This window comes from Alosa sapidissima, chromosome 12 (genome assembly GCF_018492685.1).
Source record: "Alosa sapidissima isolate fAloSap1 chromosome 12, fAloSap1.pri, whole genome shotgun sequence".
Lineage (NCBI taxonomy): Eukaryota > Metazoa > Chordata > Actinopteri > Clupeiformes > Clupeidae > Alosa > Alosa sapidissima.
Window position 1 is genome coordinate 28,732,069 of NC_055968.1, and position 24,174 is coordinate 28,756,242.

The following is a 24,174-nucleotide window of genomic DNA, read 5'->3' on the forward strand; positions in this document are numbered from 1 at the left end:
TTCATCAGTGTATTTAAATTAGCTAGGCTATGTACAAAAAAATGACATTTTACCGTGAGTCGAAGAGCTGTAAACAGTGTTGTAACTTAAATCTGCGTGTACAAAACCGCTTGGAGCTCCAGTGGAATTTTGAACGAGAACGAGAATTCTCGGTCTAGCCGTTGATGTGCCGACAGAATAGGCATCAGCACCAACCTCTGATCAAGGTAAACAAAATCTGACTCAGTGTCCGTCATGTTTGAAACGTGTTTGAGTGAGAACGTGCACACACAGGGGCGCAGTTGAGCAGAGCTCAACACAGAAGAGCAAGTGGCTTTGATAAAATGGCCCATTATTTGACATAATACCGGTATTACGATATTGTCTCAACTACATATCGTTTTCAAAAATATATCGGTCCTAGTCGTAATACCAATATATCGCCCAGCCCTATGACCGTGCATATATTGTGAATAATCAATTGTGTGTGTGTGTCTGTGTGTGTCCATGTCAGCAGGGATGGATTACTGCACGGGCCTACCGGGCCCAGGCCCAGGGGCCCAAGGGGTCAGGGGGCCCTGAAGCACAAGCCATTGCATGGAATCATTGCCTCAATATCAACAAATCAGGATATAGGCTATGAATCTGATTGAATTTAGTATTGGCCATCCACAAAATGCACCAGAATACAGGAAATCACATCAAACTGTCAGTACTTAGTACTGAGGGACTCTGGCCGCCCTGCTGGACTGATTGTGTATTGTTGGACAATCTTATGTTTTGATGCCATGTGCCTTTGTTGTGGCCTGAATCCCACCTCCAACTTGCCACTCCCTGTTTTTTCCCGCCACTTTCTGCCCACACCTGTGCTGTTCATCAGTCTGCTTATTATCTGTATTGATTTCTCCTGTCCCTTGTTTGTCCTCACCCAATGATCTGTCTCCTTTGTTTAGACTGCCTAGTATTTAAAGTTCAGTTTATTTTCTGTTCTTTGTCTGGTTGTAACTGATTTTGGTGAGGATAATGCTGTGTCTGCCAGAGCTGTATTTCTGGTCTTCTGTGAATACTCTGCCTGTTTTTGCCTGAACTTTTGTGTTTTTGCCTGCGTTTTGGATACTCATCCTGGATCTTTTGTGCTTTGCCCTTTTTGGAACTTTTCGTGTTTGGACTGTATCTCTTGTGCTTTGCTCTGTTGCTGTCTGGCTGCAACATTAAAACTGAACTACGCAAGTTTCTGGTCTGCATTTGGGTCCTTGCCTGCAAATCCTAACACAAACGAATAAAAAAAATCTGGGGGAGGACCCCCAAACCCTCCCTCCCACATATGCGACAATTAGTGGGGGGCCCTTAATACATCTGGGCCCAGGGGCCCGAAAGTTCATAATCCGCCCATGCATGTCAGCATGAAGAAAACGTGGTAGGGTCACGGTCACCCATTTGCATCTATCCATATTTCTATCAACTTAAAGAATGATTATGATGTAAATATAATATGCATTGTTCTAAGCTAACAGAAATCATCAGAAATAAGGAGGCACTGCAAGAGAGAGAGAGAGGGAGAGAGAAAGAGAGGGTGTGGGAGTGAGAGAGAGAGGGAGGAAGAGAGTGAGAGAGAGAGAGAGAGATCAAGGGGTCTGCCAATTTAAGCACTTCAAATAACACTCATTGTTAGTTTTCTTGGTTAAACCTGACAGCTCTAAAAAAAAAAATTAAAAAAAAAAAGTGTGAGCCATGAGGATTGCCCTGTCCAAATAACACGACAGGGAAGTGTGTTTGTGTATGTGTGTATGTGTGTGTGTGTGTGTGTGTGTGTAGGGGGGAGGTGGGCTACAGTGTGACACCATGTTCCATAATCTCTCCCTGGTGAGGATGCTAAAAGTGTCCGTATGCTTCGGGAAAAGTGTCCCTCTTGGCTTCAATACATGTGAAGTTTTACAACAATCCAATCAGATATGATACAAACCTGACATCAAACAAACCACATACCCTTTGTTAGGCTATACCCTGATTATACCTACAAATACACATCCAATTGAATTGTCCTAATGAATATGAATTGATTGATTTTATGTATTGCCTTAAAACGTTTGTTTAACTGCTGAGCTTGGCAGGGATTTATAGGTATTTCCCAGAGATGTTTTTGTGGTTTGGGTGGTCAGAAATAGAAGCAGTCAGCATGACGTTTGTTGGCGCTGCAGCTTGGCGGCGTGGCGTGGCGGCGGGAGTAGCTTTCACTCTCCGCGCGGCGGCCTGCCAAGCGTCAGCATGAGTCGCTGCAGCGCCGTGACAACTGCCTGCTGGGCGCCCGCTCGGGCTAATGCGTTGTGGCGGCGCGCTCACTAATCACACATTTACATATGCAATGACCTACATTTGCATGTCAGCTCGCGCCCTCCGTCCCCCGCTCTGTCCCCCGCCGTCCGACGCCGTCGCTGTGTGTGTGTGTGTGTGTGTGTGTGTGTGTGTGTGTGTGTGTGTGTGTGTGTGTGTGTGTGTGTGTGTGTGTGTGGAGGGGGTGGGGGTCAAGCCTCCCTGAAACGCCACACGCATGGCCTCCCAGGCCAAAGAGGAGGGAGCGGGGTGAGGGGGCGAAAGGCTGAGGGTTAGTGTTGTGCATGGAGCAGGGATGGGCAGGGTGAGTGAAGAGGGAATGGGGTGTGGAGGGGTGTGTGTGTGTGGGGGGGGGGGGGGGGGGGTTTCGGTGGTTTTTTTGGCAGCCGAGGGGGCCGATCTGCCAGCCGGCATTAGGAGTGACGCGGGGAGCTCGGGCATTATGCACTTCATTAGGGGTAATCTGTTTAACAGTGGGCAGTGTATGTAAACTTCACAGGCCATTTGCGGCACCTTTCCGCCCTCTGGCCTCGCCTTCAAAGGGCAGCGGGGGCTCGGCCTGACTGACAGGCTGTCGCATCCGCTGCCCTCGCCCGCCTGTCACACACACACGCAAGCAAGCCAAAGACGACCACAACCAAGCAAGCACACACACACACACACACAGGGGCACACAAAAAAGAAAAAAAAAACTTGTTTATGTCACTGGGGATGGTCATTCATTTGCCATGCCATTTGTACAAAATGCAGTTTGAGTCAGGAAGAGAGAGACAAGAGCAAGAGAGAAAGAGAGAGAGAGAGAGAGAGAGAGAGAGAGAGAGAGAGAGAGAGAGAGAGAGAGGGAGAGAGAGAGAGATAGAAAGACTCTGGGTCTCTGTTATGTGGTCATCTGTGGTATATGGCTGGTAACTGAGTGTGGGTGGTCAAGTCAAAATGTTTGACTCTAGGACATCAACAGTAGTGACTGAGTGGAAATTACAGTCTACTTTTATGCATCACTTTTACATGTTCTAGTTTTGTCCTTTATTTTGCTGTTTCATAAAATAAACTGTACTGTATAGCACATTGCAAACTTGACAGAGACAGCACTTCTAGTGTGTTTCTTTACAAGATGTTTGGTCTTGACACAGCACATATAATAGGCCTGCTCTACTTGATACCCTCCTCGTCTACTGGTATCATTCACGCTGATCTTTCTGATGACGGAAAAAGGTTTAGTGATATATAGTGATATATTTTAATTAAAACTAACCGAGTTAAAAAAAAATTTCAAATCATGCACAGTCATGACCACTTCAAACAAAACCAGAATCCAGACGTACCATAGTCTTTAGTCTTGGGTGACTGGCGCACTGTTTACAGTTTTTTTGACTGCTTTAGCTGAACGTGCTGGACATCGGTGGCTAAAACGGGAGCCTAGTAGGGCACCAGACACAAGATGCTGGGAATGGCTAGAAGGGAGAGGCAGGCTGGGTTGCAGAGGACCAGGGGAGAGGAGGAGGAAGTGTGTGTGTGTGTGTGTGTGTGTGTGTTGGCGGGGAGGGGGGGTAGGATGAGGGTGGTTGGCATGCGTTAACACTGGGGGGTGGAGGGGTAGGGTGAGGGTGGGGGGCTGATGCCACTGATGACACGGGCACACACACACACACAGAGAGACAGGGCACCACTGGCCAACTGACAGCAGCCAAGTGCCAGACAGATGGATAGGGGGAAGAGAGAGAGAGAGAGAGAGAGGAGAGCAGAGGACAGCGGAGAGGCAGGGCGAGCGGACAGACAGAGGAACGCAGGAGGGGTGGGGGAGGGGGAAGGGGGGTTAGAGAGAGAGAAAGAAAGAGAGAGAGAGAGAGAGAGAGAGAGAGAGAGAGAAATAGAGATGGAGGTGTGATATGACAGCACAACACTGCCACTGGCTGCCAAGGAAAGGACAACAGTGAGCAGGAGGAGGTGCATTCACACAACAGGGGTGAAAGGGGGAGGAAAGAGAGAACAGGAGAGAGAGAAATATGGGACAGAGAGGGCAAAGGAGGGAAAGAGAGAAGAAGAGAGTGAGAAGGAGAGAGAGAGGGGCCAGGAGTTCTCTTGTTACCTTCCCTCTCGTCAGCTCACCGCCCTGCAATATTTATGCCCTCAGCCCTTGACGGCATCTCTGCGCGGCTGCGTGCCGATGAAAAAAAAAAAAAAACAACAAATCAAACAGCGCTTCGCACATTCACACAGAGCGCACAGGAAGGGTTCCTTCAGTCACAATCAGCGCCCACAACATGCCCCCAAAAATATCCGACCCCAAAAGCATTTTCAAACTCTCTCTCTCTCTCGATCTCTCTCTCTCTCTCTCTCTCTCTCACACCATCTTCCTAACTATCTATCGCTCTCTCTCATGCTCCAAACACACCCATTAAATATGCAAGTGGTGCCAACCACTCAAGGCAAGTATATATAGCTTATGCATATGCATCGCACCTCCCGGGACTTGATGCTATGATACTGCCAACGATGCAGCAACATTCACCCCGCTGCCTGAGCAATTCAGCCTCCTTGGCTTCTTCCCAGCAATGACACAGATCCAGGGAAGGGGAAAAAAAAAGTCCCTGTGAGAGATGGGGTCTTTTAGAAAAGTCCTTGGAACTAGCAGGGGACCCTCTTCTTAGCCGGTCCTCAGTGCATAATGCACAAGTCTTCCTCCCTGTCAGCTTTCAATCTGGGTTTCACTCTAGAAGGCCTTGTTGGAGCAAGGTTGGTGCACGGAAATGTCAATTCTGTGTGATTGAAATCCCCGCCACCCACCCACACCCACCCACACACACACACCCCCACACACACACACACCCTACCCCATCCCACCAAGGCCCACAGAGCTTGAGAAAGTAAATTGGGGAAGTGCGTTTGGGGAGGTGCGTATGGAATCAGGTTCATTTCTGGTGCAGAATTTGATTCCACCTCATTGTTATTGAGATCTTGGAGAGGTATCCTTGAGATTCCATGAACATGGTCCTCCCCAGAGTTGCATAAAGTATTGAGATCCTGATGGGGGTAGAGGAAGAGAGAGAGAATGGAGAGAGAGAGAGAGAGAAAGAGAAAGAGAGATAAAGAGAGAAAGAGAAAGAAAGACAGAAAGAGAAAAAGAAAGAGAGAGAGAGAGGGAGAGACAGAGAGAGAGAGAGAGAGAGAGACAGAGAGAGAGAGAGAGAGAGAGACAGAGAGAGAGAGAGAGAGAGACAGAGAGAGAGAGAGAGAGAGACAGAGAGAGAGAGAGAGCGGATGTGCGGGGCGCATCCGAGCACACAGGCACACCGGGAGGTCGGGCTCTCTGAGGCGCGATCGATGCGGATCTGTGCGCACGCCGGCATCTCGGCATCTCGGCAGCCGCGCCAACATCCACACGCGCTCCTCTGGCTGGCGCAGTGCCGTCCCGGCTGAGGGAGCCCAAACCCGATGCCAGCTGACTGGCCCAGAACCCGTCCGAGCGTCTCGGCCGGATCCAATATGACCTCCTCTCCTCATCGCTGAACCTCTAATCTCCCTTCCTCTTCTCCACCTGCTTTACATTTTTTATTGATTGGACTCTTCCTCTCCTGCTTCTTCTCGTCTTCACATCTCTCTCTCTTTCCTCCTCTTTTTTTTCCTCTCCACCTATTCCCTCTTTCAAATTCAAATTCAAATTCATTTACTACCACAAGCATCTGCAAGCATGACCTTATCTCCTTTCTTTTTTCCATTCACCCTCTCCTCACTTTCTGTTTCTGCTTCGGCTCAGTAAGAAGAGCCAAGGCCCGACTAAAACTCACAAAGAGGGTCTCATACAAACAACTAATAATAATTAGGCCTATGCTAACATCCATGACACGCACAGCTTCTGTACATGTGGAGCTGTAAAAAAGTCTGCATAACGGTGTGTGTATGTGTGTGTGTGTTTCTTGTAGCGATGGAAAAGTAGGTTCGGCTTTGACGGAGGGCGAGAGCTGAAAGACTGCTGAAGAGTGAGAATGTAATTATCACCTTCACCCCCCCCCCCCCCCTTTACACACACACACAGAGAAATAGCGGGTGTAGATGACCAACCGCTGGGTAGGCAGCAGGTTCGACTGACGGAGGCGATGCAGCGGGGTAGATGTGGATGTGTGGATGTGGCAGGGGCGACAGGAGGAGAGCAGACCCTGCTGCATGCTGGGATAGGTGGAGGAGTGGAGGATATGGGCGGTGGGGGCGAGTAGTAGTAGTAGTGGTGGTGGTGGTGGTGGGTGGTAGTGGTGGTGGGGGTGGGGGTGGGGGGTTCAAACAAGAGAAGACTTCCAGTGGCTTCAGCCTGGCAAAGCTGGAAGCCATCCAATTAGGACTTTTTATGCAGTGCGAGAGGGTGTGTGTGTGTGTGAGAGTGCAAGAGTCTAATACAAAGAAAGGAATTGAACAAAGACAGACAGAGTGTATGCGTGTGTGTGTGTGTGTGTGTGTGAGAGTGAGTGTGTGTATGTGTGTGTAGGGAGGAGGACACAGAGAGAATGAGAAAGAGAGAAGCCAGAGAGAGGGAGGGAAAGTGAACAGCGGAGGAGCCGACTGATCCTACCTCTGGCTGAAAAGCAGGGACTGCTTCCTGTTGACCTTGTGGCTCTGCGTTCATGTTGACAGGAGCTCAATCCCTTACACCCCTGCAGACAAAACACACACACACACACAAACACACATTAATACACTGCAACATAATAGCAACAACCATCTCTGTCTTTGTCCATCCCTAGCATCACAGTCGCACAGCAATATTATGGCCTACTGAGTCCACCCACTGCTGTTGTGGGTGACCTACAGTATAGGCCACAGTCAATCCCGCTGACTCAAATTTATCCCAGCCAAAATACAGAAGCCCTACTTGATTGCTACCGCTTAGATTTCACAGCTATGTAAGTCAGCGTGCTGCATTTTACGAGTTATCTTGATAAATAAAACTATTAAATGTGTTAAGACGTCAGAAGTGACAATGAGCATTTTAAATACGCATATAAAAATGTACCAGTACACAATCAAGTACAACTGAACTAAATAATGAACAGTGTTATCACCCAGTGTTGGCTCAGAAATAAAGGCCTATAGCACTGGCACTATAATGCACATAAGAATGCAAGAGGCAGGGAGCCGAGCGACGAAGCACGTGGATGCGGGGGATGGGAGGGCGTGAGTGTTTCCAGCGACACAAACAGACAGAGGGAATAAATTAGCTGACGCCGGTGACAGAAACGCAAATACAAAATACGCTATGTGTTTCCTCGCATCCAGGAGAGGGGAGGTGTGCATGCACGTGTGTGTGTGTGTGTGTGTGTGTGCGCGGCGTCGCGGAGGGGGCCTCGGCCCGAGGAAACGCGGCGGAGCCGTCAGAATTTTAATGACTCTGTCATGAGCAGCGTTCGTCTGTCACACGGCAACGCCTCACCTCGCCTCGCCACTGTCCCGCCGATCTGAGGGGAGGGAGTAGAGGGCTGGGGTGGCGAGGGGATGGGGAGTCTGCACCCCCTCCTCCGCCGCCACCACCAACCCATTTCGTTTGAAAAAGAGAGAGAGCGTAAAAGGGGGGGGGGGGGGGGGGGGGGGCTTACTGACTGAGACACCGTCTGTCTTGCAATGTATCTTTAGGACAATGGTACCCCCCCCCCCAATCACACGCTACACACACACACACACACACACACACAGACCCCCCCGCCATGGAGCCAATTAAAAGCTCTAGAAAGAGCCGCTGCTGGATGGTGAGACAGCAACGTCTCCAGAGCGGAGAAAAAAAGTCTGAGTTAACAAAGGTTAATCATGTTAATTAAAGGTAAATACGACACTGTCCAGCTTTTAAGTGGCAGTGGATGCAGTTTGGACTTGTTGTTGTTGTTTTTTTTAACTGATCAAATTCACAGGACTACTCCAAACTGCTTGCCTCCACTTCTACTTGCACGCTTCTACTGTTGCTTTCAGTATTCACTGCATTACAAGATACAGAAACCTAAATAGGAATAGATTTACTGGCCAGTAAAACGAATACTGCAATACACTCAATGACAAATGCATCTAAAAGTACAGACTTAAACACAATAAAACACAATGAATTTAATCTATAAGGGCTTGAAGCAAAGGATTTAGATGGCACTGAGTCTAGTCATGCAATCTCAAAGGTATTCTGTTGAGGGGGCATTCTAGCAGAAAATCATTCCCTGTAGACCCTTTCAACAAGGTAAACAAAAACAATGCTTGAACGTTCTATTTGGTTCCCAATCTACTTCCTCTGCATTAAGATAACATATGGAATGTTAAAACGGAAGCCTTGTGGGGCCAACTATGATGCTGATAATGGAACTCTCTTGAAAGGGTCTGTAGCAAAGATTCTAGAACAGAGCTCCGCTCTAGAATCTTTGGTCTGTAGGTTCCCAGCGTGATGAAAACAAAAAGACAGAACCATGGATAATTCAGTCGCCATTCTGCACACTTAAATGGCCTATTACACCACAGACAGCACCCCAGCCCGCTTAAAATTTTTATTTTTCCATGGCACCAGGAGTTTATTGCACCATGAGGATATAGGCAGTCCAGGCGGTCTGCTCTCTCCATTCCGCTCCCTCACATGCTAAGGACCAGTCTGGGTACTTGCTAGTAGTGCACATGATGGGCAGGCAGTTCCTCGGTGAGAAGATTGGGATTACAGCTGAGCGCTGACGGAGTGAGAGCTTTGGGCTCTGCAGTGTGTGGGTGCAGTCGACTGCCCTGTCTTGTCATTTGACTGAAGCATCGTGGGAAGAATTGGGCCTCTCTGGCAGCTTTTTGCACCTAGCTTTGGTTTGCATCAGGTTTGGCATTGCTAGCTTCACCACACTCCTCGCCACACACACACACACACACACACACACACACACACACACACACAACGACCATACATAATATGAGACTGCATGTCTGCAAAAGAATACAAATGAATGTATTAATGTACTTATTACATTGATTCAAAATATAATTAAAAATGTCTTGGGGTCATCATCACAAAAGCATCTCTACTCCACTGTGTGAAATTGCCTTTTTGTGGTTGTGTACAAATCCTCCATTTACTTCCATTCCTCATGTGTGAGAAGGAGAGCTCATCATTTCCTCTCAAACAGGGATCAGCAAGGGACCAGAGGTCCATGAGAAAGATCCAGCCATCAGACAAACTCGGTGCCATTAGACTCTCCCTGGCCTTTCCTTGCCTGCAGAGGCCGCTTGGTGTAATACCATCAAAGCACGGTTAGCAAGCTGCCCCACTCGCCCTCTCATCTCCAACCAACACCCCCACCACCGCCACGAACCACCCCTCTTCCCCCATCTCTCCCGCACAGAGAGCCAACCCCAACGGAGCCTGAGGGGGTCTTCACCTCCCTCCAGTTCGTGTCTCCCCCCACTTCCAAAAAAAAAAAAAAACCCTCACCTGGAGCAAGCCTCGTTAGCATAATGTGCTATTTTACAGAGAGATGGTGTATGATCGTGAGTGGCTGCAGTTCATCTTTAATCCTCATTTCCTGTCTTCTTCTGCATAATTCATTTAAGAGAAAGAGAGGGAGTGAGAGAGAAGGGGGTAAAAAAAACGAATGGAAGAGGGGGGAAAAACAAGGACCAAGAAGGGTGAGGATAATCCTATCCTAGTGAAAGGGTGACTGTTAGCTGGACCCTGCTGCTGAAAACTGTGTCTGATCCGGCGCTACACACTTCACAGAGTATAGTGGCATCTCGGCAGGACAATGCATATAAGGATGGAGTGATGAGGCTTCGCTGTTTAAACTTCTCAAACGATCCGTGGCAGAGAGAAACAGAGCAACAAAGAGTGCAAGAGAGGGAGATAGAGAAACAGTAAGAAGGGGAAATATGACAATCTCCGGGTTGGATGAGAACCGGGTAAATCAAAGTGCTCTTTGAGCCTTAGGAAACAGTGGAAGTTATGTCCATGATTATAAGAAATGGTGAAAACCTTTGAGTGTTTCTTTTTCTCTCCCCCTCTCTCTTCACCCTGTCTTCTTCTCCATGAAAGGTGGTGGTACCATCTGATCGTCTTGCAGTCATTTGAGCTCTTTGAGTGGGGAGATTTCTAATGATGGAAGGGTCGGATATTAAAGTAGCACATTCTCCAATTTATTTTAATCACTAACAGATATCATTAGCTGCTGAGTGTGCACCATCAGAAAAAAAGACCAATTACACCTCTCCGCAACTATGGGTGTCTGTCTTCTAAGCTGGGGATCTAAGATCAACCAACATATCTGGCTGGGGAATCACTGCGTTTCGATATCAGTCAGGAGCCCCTAGTTTAGACCATTTCTTTGTGAAAGCTTTGAAATAACTAATGTCAGTTAGTTAATTATTTCTTCTACTCCACCTTTGTTAATATAATGGGCATAGTAGGTAAAATAAAGTGAAAGTGAAACCTATGACATATCTTCATAATCATGGATTTGGGAGGAAGCTACCTGTACTGTGCATTTAATGGTGCAAAGATAGATCTTTGATACAACAACATACATTGTGACCCCAGAGATGTGAACAAACAACTGATTACTGTAAAACGGAGGATTAAGACGGATTAAACCATACCTTAGCCAACCACTAAATCCAAGGGCAATCTAAACTCCCTTTGCTTAAAGGGACACCACGCAAGCCTGATGCTTTTTCTTTACGAAACTCCCCCTCGCTCGGTCTGAAGCTCTTTTCCTTTTCTTTGCGTCTTCAGTCAAGGGTTTTCGCTGCTTCTTCGCCGGCTCTGCCATTATACACACGTTTGCAACAATCTCTAGCGTTTCGTTAGCCTGCTTCTGTGCTGTAAACTGATCCTGCTTCGGTCGGCGGGTAGGATACACCGAACTTGCAAGTGGGATATTCTTCCTACAGGCAGTAGGGGCGGGCGAGAGAGCCTTCATTCACCCCGTAATGAGTCATTTAACCATATACCGACTTACGAAGATGACTAATTAACACGAAAACGTTGCCTGGTGTCCCTTTAAGGAGTTCATCTTTAGATAAGATTCTAAAGAAAGCATAGTGTTGTTGACTATCACTCACAAGGGCACTTAATAAAAAAGAAGAAAAAAAAAAAAAAAAAAGAAAAAAAATACACCTACGCAAGCAAAGAAAACCTATGTTAAAAAACGCAAGAGGCTTGCCAACAAAATACGGCACTCTTTATTTTAAAATTCTCCTCATTTATTAAGGGCGGGAAAGAAAAAAATAATCGTTGAGGTCCCTTTGGGAGCACCGGAGCCAACAATCCATATTTTCTTCCCAGGGACTATTTTTTCACTTCCAGGTTTTTATAGGGTAATGATTATTTCCCAGCAGAAGTAAATAGCACAGCAAAAGCATCCACTGCATGTGAGGGCCCAACTTGATAAATGTCCCAGCCCCTCACCCCTCATCTCCCATAATGCAGCACTCTTACATCACCATAAAGCAGCCCTCTTCTGCACAGAGAATCATCTCAGCCTCTCGGCCCTAAAACTCTGGCTTAGCCTCGGTTTTCACCACCTTAAAAATTAGCACTCATCATCCAAATCAAAGACGATTCCTCTTTAATAGTCCTAGTCCAAGTCCACATTAAAGGGTGTTTTACCAAAAAAATATCTGACTGATCTAAAATACATGTCAAGATACTCCAGTAGGAATTGACTCCTTTTTGCAGGCTATCCTGGTTATTTTCCCTTACTTACACAGGTATGCTAGTTGTGGCTCCATCTACAAACTAGTCCTAGCAATAGCAATATGGATGGAAGATTCCATGCCATACAAAAAGGTTTAAGGGATAAATGTTAAATTAAGCGGAAGAGTTGGATATGTCAATATACCATACACACTGAATAAGCTGAGGACAGTCACAGATAAACTTCCCAGGCGTGGGGAGTCTTGGTGCATCATTAAATGCCATGTTGTCAGCCTCCACATTGACTGTCTTCTACATACCCTTTTCAGGACTTCAGCTGAGGAAGTACCTGCTGAAGTACCATGCCATTATGGCAGTGTCTCTTTTCAGGGCCGTGGGAAGTGAGTTTTGGTTGGGGGTGCTGTAGTCGGGGGGGGGGGGGGGGCTTTAATGAAATGGTAAAAAAAAAGTTATTGTATTTTATTTAAACGCCTTTCTCTGTTAATGGACAACAGCATACTGGCATTGCATTACACACAGCAAAGGCATACATCACTGTCAAGAACATTATGGCTACACTACAGAAAAAATGCGACAAAATGTCGCAAACCACAGATTGATACTAACGCAAACAAAGTAATCGTCTGCTATCTGACGCTACACTAGTAAGGTAACAAAGTTGCTGTAGCCTTGCACCGAAATCGACGGTGAACACGTGAAATATAAAACTGTTGAACACCAACAAAGAAGAGAAAGAACGCTCTGAGGAGGCCACTGAAACAGGCACGCAAAAATACAGATGAATAAGTTCATCTACCTCGGTGAAAAGAGCTCTTGTTTGTGGATGGAGCTTACTCGATATCCATGCCACCTTTCACCGTGGTGCACCGAGACTCCCCGATAACACTATGCATCATTTTAAGCTGAAGATTGAGGCGGCCCGTGTTCAGCTCCTTGGGAAACTCATGGTAATATTCAGCTACTTAATATGGCATATTGTCGTACAAGCTAGCGTCATAGGATATCTCCCTCAGGTTTGTTTTGTTAATTTGTTTAGTTTTTGTTTAGATCTCCCAGGTCTAATGTAACATTTTTAGTGCATAATAGAATAACAGACAGGGGGACGGAGAGCTTCTTTTTTTTCTTATCGTGAGTGGTATGACACATAAATACACGTGCTTTCCTGCAGGGGGTGCTACCGCACCCCCACTTCCCACGGCTATGTCTCTTTTCAATCTCAGTCAGGATTTTTTTTTTTTCCTGGTGGAAGGGGGGGGGTGTTTGTCCTATCTGCCCCTCTTGCTCTCCTCCTCCTCCTCCTCCTCCTCCTCCTCCTCCTCCTCCTCCTCCTCCTCCTCCGCCTCCGCCTCCTCCGCCTCCTCCGCCTCCAGCATCCCACACAAACCGCTACCATTGAGCTCCGGGGCTGAAGTGCATGCAGGTGTCACGCTTTCTCCTCCTCTGCCTACTCCAGAGGAGCTGGCAGACCGCTAAAGGCCCTGGCCACCTTACAGCCCCATTGTCCTGCCTCGCACGAGGACCAGCATAACAAGCTCTGTTTTTTTTTTTTTATTTAAAAAAAAAAAACTAATTTCTTTCATCCACCGCCCTCCCTGAATTGCCCAGCCCCGGCAACCTGTCTCCTGTCAAGGGCTTTCGCTCGAGCGCTGTCAATTCAGCAGGTGGTTTACAGCAGAAAAAAACTCTACGAAGGCCGGTTAGCGCTAATTAATCTGGACTGGATACCAGCCCCTCAGCCCCACTGCTGTTTGATGTAGACAAAGCTCATGACTACAGAGAGTCCTGCTCTTAAGAAAGATGCAAATGATTTATTGTGCGTCCTGAAAGTAGACCGAACTCCGTGCCTTTTGTCTGAGAGAAAGACTCATCTTAAATGACAGGAGATGAAAACGAGCATCTCAAACCTGTCTTGTCCTGGGTCTTCTTTTTTTCTACCAGTTTTCTTTTCAATGAAAGGTCTCAATACTTCAATATGGTGAAGCCTGGTAAAATTTAAATGGCATTTTGTTCGTATGCAAGTCACACAATGCCCTCAGGTATTGATTGAACGTCAGCATTTCAGATTGATAATAATTTGAAACGCTTCCAGAAAGCTTGGTCTTCCGACACAAAATCCAACCTGAAGACCTCATATTGCTGCAAGGGTGTAGCACTAAGAGCTGACAAAACATTGGCAGTATGAGGCAGCACCTCCTCTGTTGCTTAAGGTGATCCGCAGACTCCACATGTGGAGCAGCACATGCAAAACAGTTCATTTGCTGTGAATATAAACAGGGTCTTGCATGTGCTGTGAATATAACAGGCCTACTGTAGCCTGGTCCAACTTCTGTCATCTTTGCCTTTTTTTCCCTCTTGTGGAGGCTGCAATGTGCAGTGGAAAATATGACCAATGGGGCCTGTGATCACAATGGTCAAGAGTTAAGATTATTAAGTATCAGAGCCCATAGTTCTGACAGTGATGTGACTGTATTTGCCTGGAAACAACAGTCTGTATTTTCTGTTCCAGAACAGGGAGTTTTAGGTGACCATAATGACAGAGAGGGTGTCCTAAACACCCATGGGTTTACTTGGAACAGACTGAGAGGGGGGAAAGCCATATATTGCAAGGGTCATTGGTGGTGTGACACTAATTCCATGAGGTGCACCGAGAAATCCACGTTCAGCAACATGTGCTCAAGCGATTCGTTTTAGCTTGCGTAACCCAAGTCAGAAAACAATCGATATGTCTGCAAAGGCCTCTTTAAATGTTTTATGTACTCTCACACTCTTGCCTAGAATCTCCACTTCCAGAGAGTGCTTCATGGCATAATGTGTGGAGTCAAGTCCAAGTTCCAGACCAAGGTTCCATGCCTGTAACACCCACAAAGCCATTTGTGAAGTCACTCGTAGGGGCCGAGCGTTGTTGTTCCGTGACATTGCTCAGCGAAGTATATTTAGGAGCTGTGAACTTTTGGCTGCATAAAATGGGACAAAACCCTCAGCTCTTGTGGTCTAATGAAGGGCTTATTCGTTAGCCCATGTCACTGACCACCAAATTATCACAATGCACCCCCTCACCACAATTGGATGTGACAACTGGCACCGCCGGGCTAGGTCCCTGTTATTTGTATCAGCTCGAGGGGCTTCCCACTAACTCCAGTCATGCTAATAGGAGCCTACAGGGCTGTGGATCTCCACTTTGCCCCTGGCTGTCTCCTTTCTCAGCTCGGAGAGACGCGATACCATGACAACAAATTCCACAGCGCACTGCCAATCACCACAAACTTTTAAAAAAAAGATGTTATTTTTAAAGCCGAGTGGCTAGCAGAAAGCTGTTGCTGTCTTTTTTTCTCCTTTTCATTTTCCCCTCTAGTCTATACCTATTTATGATGTTTTTCCATTACACTTTACAGTGAATGGCTTTATCTGTCAGCGGCATATGTTAGTGTTGAGAGTTGACGAGAAGCACATCCGTGGCACTGGGTATTTTCGCGTGTGCAGCACGAAAGGTTTCTGGAATTTGTTCCTCTGCGGTAGATGGCAAACATGAAACTCGGGGATCAGTCGCAGCTTAGCAGCTTTCTTTGTGAGAGTGGGGATGAGCACAGACGTGCTGAGCTTACACACTTCCTGAGCTGATTTACTGAAAATGTGTAACTAATGCTGGTGCACTTTAAATAACAGATCCTCTTCGAAGGCAGAAAAAAAGACAGAAAGGCAGAAATAGGGCAAAAAGCAAATGGAAGGCAGACTTAAATCATGAAGGGATAAATCGATCATAATTACGATGGCTAACGTTAAACTTTATCCTGAATACATTAAGATCCAAGTTCAGACAGGTAAAAATATATTAAATAAATATCTCTTAATTAAATCTCTGCTTGTTCAGGAAGTCCTGTAGTGTTTCATGGCCTCTTGCTTTTTAAAACCACCTCTGGTATAATCACCAGGAAACCATTAGTAGGACGTAATACATTATAGTCATTACTTATGACATGTGTGAAGTACAAGATATACCTTTGCTTATAGCTAGCTTTTTTTTCTTAAGGACGACCAACTGCAGCTTAACATGGTAAATATACCTTTACATATCAAAGCAGACGATTTCCAGACACAATAATGCCACTGCTAACTTGTTTGTTTGTTTGTTTGTTTAATTTAAGGCCATTTCAGCTTTAATTTAAGGCCATTTCTAAGGCTATTTAATGGCCAGAGCATTGTGTGTTATAGAAGCTTAAATTGTTTTTTAAAATCTATGCTAGTAAGAAATTCTAAAACAGTCAAAGGTGGGACCCTACTAAAAACATCAGCTATAGAATTTTGGTGTATAAAATTGTTGTCTTTTGGTTTTCAAGGCAGGACAACAGATCAAAATATGTCTCACTGACAGGGGCACCACTGCTAACTTCTGGCACCTGAAAGGAATCACCCAGTCACGGTCACGGTTATATCAGGTGGCTTGATGAGTGAGAATTGTTCCTCTTTTCCTTTTTTCTATTTAGACAATTGCTCTTTTATGCTTTTGTTGACTATCATTCTTTGCTTTTGTTTATGTAAAGCGCATTAAATTACCCCTCTGTATGAAAGGCGCTATATAAATCAACTTTCCTTGCCTTGCCTCAACAGAACAGAATGCTGATGAAATTCTTTAATTTGGTACATAAAAGTTATTCAGAGAGCCCGATGATGCCCACCATTGTGTTGAAAGCATTACGGCTAGGTTTTAAATCTCTTTTTCTGCACTTGCAGGGATTTCAATGAGACTTCCTCACAGTGAAAAATTTTAAGTAAACTTATAATTGTTAGAAATAAAAAACGTATGACTTGTTCCAAGACTAATGGGGATATCCTATACAATATAGAAGGATTGCTTATTTAATATACTTACAGCTGTTTTCAGCAGAGGTGCTCAAGAGTGGGGGGTGGTAGCCTTTATGAGACTCCCGCTTCATTAGTGTCCGATGATGGATATCATAGTGCATTTTTTATGTGCATGACTGTCATTCCGAGGGACTCTTAACCACAGATGGTGAATGAGACACGGTGGGGGGGGTCAAACCTGGACACCCACAAAATCCTAATCAACATTGAAGGATGCTACTTGAGAAAAACATCACTTTCCTTTTCTTACCTCAGTGCTACATGTGAAGACCATTGTTTTGTTGTTATAATTGATCTATTTCTGCCATACTTTCATTTTTTAATTGACCATGCTATGGCTCTATATTTTTGGATTTACATTGAAGTCTTGGACGATTGTGCAAAAAAGTGGGGTCAACTTCAGGTCAAGGCAATGGATCAGACAGCCTCAGCAGTGACAAAAACTACAACAGAAATGGAAATGATACACATAGGAGGTAAGTAATCATCCTCCACACGGAGGAATCATTAAAATGTTAAGTACCAAGCCTCCAAAAGCCAAGGCTGTCTGTTTGTACCCCCCCCCTGCAGAGCACGCTCTGAGGGGGAGGGGAGGGGCTAACGGGGATGTGGCATGCTGTGCTGTCATCGGCTCGGTCCATTGCAGTTGTTTATCGTTTTTATTTGGGGTGGAGGGGGTGGGCTTGGGCTGGTTGTCTGATGCTCTTGCACTACAGAGCTACTAACTAGCACCAGATCAGAGGGCCCCCAGGGGCCCAACAGCCCGTCGCCTCATCCACCACCCGCCGCACACATTCAGGGTCTTCCCCCTTCTTTCAACTGCAAGAGGCAGCCTTACCCCCATACACTCTTCCACAACTCCAGGACTCATCAAAACTCCTCCGGTATCCACAAATTAGGGATGGGCTCTAATGTATTGTTCTTGATATACAGATTGAATTCCTCCCCATGATAAGAATTTGTAATATCGCGACATTAACAATATTGGTTAAGGACGTTTATGTGCTGCAAGATGGGCAGCTCACATGTAGAATGAGAACCAAGATGACTGAATGCTGAGTTCAAACTGTAGACAAGGAAGAAGAGTTCATTACTGATGTTGGTCAGGATCAAGTTGAACTTTTTTGTGTTTTCAAGATTTTCAAGACTGTAAGATGGCGTGACTGACAGTGACAGAAAACAGTAATAAATAGTACTATTTTCATTTTGTAATTTCTATTGGAGATTGTCAAAATTATGATATATCCTGATAGTTTAAAGTCTATATTGCCCATCTCTACCACAAAGTCACACACAGATACACGTTATGTTCTGGTCTCCTAACTGAAACAAAGACTTAATGTCGCAAAGAGCAGCTTCTTCCCAAACATTTAGGCTGCAGCGTAAGACACCATCTTATATCATCAAAAGTCATATTGTGATTCATTCACTTTGGCATTCTAAATGCTGGAACATTTCCAATAATTTCCACAACTCACTTTATCAAAACATATTTGCTAATACATTACCAAAAATCTTCCACATCACATATTTTCATTGGAGTAAACTACACAAAAGACTGATTCACAAAAGTACGACTGATCAGCAATGCCACTTCCTTTGGACCAACAAAGTTGAGCTATACCAAAAGATGACTCATATGGCTCTTAAAGAGAGCTAAGTCAAGGAACGAACCAATAGTAACTATTATAGTAACTAGTAACACAACTCAAAACATTTCCACAGCTTTGACTCAGCAAGTGACATAATTCATCATCCGGCGAATTCCTTCTGGGATGCTGACGTAGTCTTGCTGGTCACCACATGTTCAGAGGAGAGCGCTTGACAAACTGAAAGCACAGGTGTGATGAGTAACATTCTTTATTTGATAAAGGGACAATACTGAGGGCCAGATGTACGTACATTTGCGAATGTAACGTTATCAGCGTCATGGACAAACCGCAGATCTCCGTCCATAAACGCAATTTTACGAACGTACATTATTAGGCGCTCTTTACTCTTCCCCTCCCATCTTTTTACGCTATACTCCCACTTTCCCCTGGATCCTCCCATGAATGCATATGCATTACATGAAACACTCAATCTGCCATTTTCAGCTCCCGCGACAGGCAGTTTGCGCTTTTACATCATTGCGGCCTGTTTGTACATACCTCGCAATAATTTTACACGCACGTTGCGAAAGAAATACACCTGAAGTGGGCGCAAAAGCGTTAGTACATCTGGCCCTGAGTGTCAAGCAAGCTGTGAGCTATAAGGAAACACTGGCATGAACAAAGTCAGACAGACATCTTAGTCCTCTTTGTCTTCGATTGGGGAGTTTCTCAGTAAAGTTGAATATGTAAAAAATGTTAATGTCACCTTGGAAAGAACAGCATATTTCCTAAAGATATTGTACAGGACTCTCAATCACGCTGACCATTTATGAATTGGTCAAAAAGTCGATATTGAGGCAGTTCAGTCATATTTCGACCCAAAGACATGCAGACTCTGTGGTGACAGACTCTCAGTTCAAAGAGTACGACTGCTTTCATCTGTGTTTTTTTATTTATTTAAAAAAAAAGAAAGAAAGAAAGAAAAAAAAACAGGCACACCACCAGTCGGTGCCATCTGCCTTTTCCCCCAAATGCCATTGACTTCCAAGACTGGCGCGGCACGCTACATGGACTCCATGCAATGTGTCCTGTTTACAGCGGCCAGCATGCTGTGCTGTAAAATACTCACTGTTAAACTGTCAGCCGTGCTGGACACCCGCCCAACACACACAGCATGATGGCTCTGCAGCCCTCTCCAGCCTCACGTACAGACCCTACCCCCCCCTCCCCTCTCTACCCTCCACCTCCACCTCTACATATTCACATCCACACCCATTCAGCCCCAACACCATTCCCAGCATCACCAACGCCAATGACAGCCCGTCATTTGAATACAACCCTCCGAGCACCCTGTTCACCCAAGACCCATCACTGCTCCACTCCCACCCCACTCTCAATTTTAAAAAAAAAAAAGAGAAGAGAGAGAAAAAGCCTTCGGTGGGAGCAGCTCAGATGCCCTGCTGGCTTGCGGGCCTGGCTGGCTGCAGACATCTGTAAAGTATTTTTATACGCTGCCCCACAACCGCACTGGCAAAGGTCTCCCCAGTTCCAGCTTGGCATGACTTCTGAGGTGGGGAGAGGAGAGGTCTGTGCCGAGGCTACTTCCTGCCGCTTCCAGCAGGCTTGTTTGTTTCCCACTGACAGAGTGTGGGGTAGGGGTAGGGGTGGGTGGTGTGGAGGAGGCAGAATTGGGGGAGGGGGGCAGTGGGGGCACTGCGGAGGCTGGGGGCAGTGCTCAGAGAACTCTGGACCAGGGGGATTCTTGTGGCTTGCTTCAGGGCTCGGCAGGCGCCGCGGGCCAAATTGAGCTGCCCTGCATCCCGTATCCCAGCAAAGACTGGGGGGGGGGGGGGGGGGGGGGGCAAAAAGCTGTCCGACTTGGCCTGTTCAAGAGCTCTGAAACAAACACTGCCATAGCTGGCACCGAGGAAGAATGCGGAAAAGAGCCGCACAGACAGACAGACAGACAGAGACACTGCCTCATCTAAACATCTTCCAGTACCCACATACATACACACAAAATGTAAAAGAGACATGCATAAATGTAAAGAGACAAACAAACACGTTCCAGGCCCCTGATCTTGGCTGAAACATTAACACTCATTTGCAGGGAAGTTGCAGTAAACACTGATGGCATGCCACTGGAGACACAGGCATTTGTTTTATGATGGCTTTCCTTTAGCACTTTCTCTCCTCTCTTTTCTTTTCTGGGCACAAATTCATTGTGCCTTTCGTCTCATTTTGTGACAAATTCGTTCTGTCACTGTCACTGTTATTGTGTTTACAGTGGCATATGTGTCTTGTAATAATTCCATGAAAGTGGATTCATATCCTGGGGGATTTGTAGTTATATATAATCAAAAGAGATCAAGGGGAAGGAGGATAGAAGAAGGGAGGGGCGGTTATAAACAACTACAACTGCAACTACACACACACACACACACACACACACACACACACACACAAAGAGAACATCATGGTGAAAATTGTTTGTGCTTTCTGAACATCCTTCCAGCACTGTTCACATTATGCCAGTGTGGCTTATATGTGGCAAGGAACCTCTGGGTTGGAGGCGCTGCCAATGGTTGCGGTGTCCCATGAGGTGACCTATATCATAGAGACATATGACTCATGGAAGCAGTAGCGCAGCCAACATGGACTGCATGAAGCCGCCACAGTTTAGAGACACACAGTAGCACATCATGCGTGGTAAGTATAAGTATATATACTCTTTTGATCCCGTGAGGGAAATTTGGTCTCTGCATTTATCCCAATCCGTGAATTAGTGAAACACTCAGCACACAGTTAGCATGGATCAATAGGCCCATGGTTCTTTTGGTTCATACTACAGGCAGAGTGATCACTCCTGGTTCAGACGCACAATCTTCCTCAATTGGTCTTCCTAAAACATGTCGTTGCTACTTTCACTTCCTCAATCTCAAATCTGTCAAAAGGGGCTGACCAGCGTCCTGGAAATGGGAAGATGTGGCCTTATAATGGTTACAAGTAATATCTCCATGATCACCAGCTTGATATACAGTAAATGAAAGTACTACTTAAATCTGGATCTTCTGGTCTCTAACAAGCTTCTACAAAACAAAATCAATATAGGCTATATGCCAGGACACACTTAACTGGTTTGGCCAACATACATTAATACTGCAGTGTTTCCCCTACAATGTATTCATCAGTGGCGCAGCGCCGCTCCTGGAATTTAAGCGCCACTGCAAAAAAAGTTGCCTAATTTAAAAAAAAATAGACGCAAGTGAACTTCAGGAACAGCTGCCGTTCGTTCAGGTTTCATGTCAACAAATAATAGTAGGCTAACGTTGAAGGCGCAGTCAGGGATTCCACAGGAGATCACGCTTGTTTGTGTTTATTTTTAAGTTTATTAGCAGACGCAATTTTGTGCAAAAAAAAAAAACGTAGGCTACAGTATGTTAACCAAGGAACCAAATTAAACACGCCAGCGAGATAGCTCGCCCCTACCTTCAGTAGCCTATTTCCAGATAAATTCCACGCATTTTTTCGTTTTTGTTTGTGATACAGGCAATGCTTTCATACCTAGACTGTGAAACTAAGGTCTAGCTAGCCTATTGGTGGGTTTAATTGAATTTGAGTAAGATACGCAACCATTTACATCTGAGATAGTTTCTAATTCCTGTAGAGCTCACCAAAATTATAGATATGATACAAGACACTTATCTGCTATAATCAAAGATAGATTTTCTTCGAGTTTTTGACAATTTATTTTACCAAATGACATGGGAAACATAATTCATTTCATCCACATATTCTTATGCACCATGCACAACAACGCTACTAAGTTAGCTTAAAACCATGAGAATCAAGCAAGCGTCACAGGCCGTCACGGCATTAAAGTGACAGGCACTCAATTCGACTTGCACAGCACCAATACAGTGTAACGACATGAAAGAGAAGTTTATATAGTTTATACAGTGCTGTGCAAAAGTTAAGACACCATTGCTGAAATTGACTAAAGGGAGGAACAAAAAACATATTTTGCCTTTTGTCTTAATGCCTTAATTAAAAAAAAAAAAAAGTACATCAATTATTTTTTAATGTATCGTAAATAAATAAATGTTATTAAATAAAAATGTCTTAACTTATGCACAGCACTGTAAATTCTAAATAGTAACAGTTTGTACAGTGGCCTACAGTGTACAGTTGTACAGTGGCTAATACTAATAATGTAAATGAAAAAGGTGAAAGAAAAACATGAATAATCCTGTTCAAGTACTGCAATAATCATGCTTTGTAAATGCTTGTGCTGATGGTTATGTCATAATTTGTAACTCAATCTGTCCATTTCTTTCACAAAATCCACCAGAAGTCACCATTTAAGGAGTAATTTTTTCAAAATTTTCTTGGGGGGGGGGGGGGCTTCCTACGATCAACAGCACCGCTGCTGGAAAAAATTCTAGGGGAAACACTGTACTGCTTATTAATATGGTATCATGATTCATGATCATAAACCAGGCCTACTGTCTGGATGTAGTTGCTGGATGTTACTTCAGAGCAAACAGTCTGAAAAGTGCATGGTTTTGAGTCAACAAGACGTAAACTGTTGCCACTTTGTTAGCTCCAGTGGTCTAGCCTAAATATTATTTCTATTTACAAACCATGTTTGTCTGGTATGGGGAGATGTAATGGTCTCTTCAATTAGACAACACTGTGGCCAAAAAGTATCCTCTAAACTATCAAGTTTAGCAAACTGCACGCATACTTGGTGGAATTTTACAACCCGTTGCTCTGTGGGCTATAATTATCCTTTTGAGTGTGGTGCAGAAAGTGAAGCAGATCAGATTCTGCAGGAGCTCAGACAAGAACTAATTCCAAACAATCTATGTTTTCTTGTTGACAAGGACCCAGGCACAAAATCAGTAAAAGTATAACAGATACTGCGGAGCAACTAATAAGTGAAATTTGTAAATTATTCACCAGTAAATCAGTAAAAGTATAACAGATACTGCGGAGCAACTAATAAGTGAAATTTGTAAATTATTCATAATCATCAATGTCTGCTAACTGAAATAACTAATTTATAGCATCAGGTTTGTTTTCATAACACTAACAGAAAACAGTTCAGATGTGTCTGTATTTTACACTAGAAAGCCATTCTATGTCAGAAAAAAGGAGTTATCGGAGCTAACAATTAGACATAATGTTTAGACCTAATGTGTAACCTAATATAACCAATGTCCTGGGTTAGGACGACTATTTTTTTATGCTCTCTTGTTTTCTATGAATTTCTATGGGTCTTGTGTTTCAATGAAATAACATTTTAAATATTTAAGAACTGGGTACAGGGGTTTAAAAACTAATTAAGTAATGGTTCTCAAATGTCTATAGCTCTCTCAGACAATGACCCTTGGAACTTGTCATGGACACATCAGGTTACATGTTCCTAGACACACAGATGTTCCTGTCCGAAACAGTCTTTTGTTTAAGCAACTTCTTTCATCAAAAAAAACAGCTCTGACGCTTCCTACTAATGTGGAATTTTGCTAACATATTAAAAAATAAAGCACTGAAACATCCCTTTTAACATTCCAACATTTAACTACTAAGCACCTGTAAAATTGACGTTTTTCAGTATGCTTAATATGCCTTTTGTTTCTGTATGAATTTACTCCATGTACCAGAGTGCTTTGTAATTTACGACATTCTATACATGTTAACCAATCAAATGTCTTTGTTTGTTTTGCTTTTATTTGAATTGTTTAAGCAGCCAATCATTATCTGTTA

At 44.8% G+C, this 24,174-nt stretch overlaps 1 protein-coding gene across 1 annotated transcript in view; it reads right to left on the reverse strand.

Annotated features, from left to right (window-relative positions):
- The window catches only part of nek7 (NIMA-related kinase 7), a 78,640-nt gene that overhangs the window by 48,800 nt on the left and 5,666 nt on the right, over nt 1-24,174 (reverse strand). The window contains exon 2 of the mRNA XM_042056700.1: nt 6,872-6,953. Within this exon, the coding sequence (XP_041912634.1) occupies nt 6,872-6,925 (54 nt within the window). The 5' untranslated portion in view covers nt 6,926-6,953. The remainder of the gene's footprint in view (nt 1-6,871; nt 6,954-24,174) is intronic.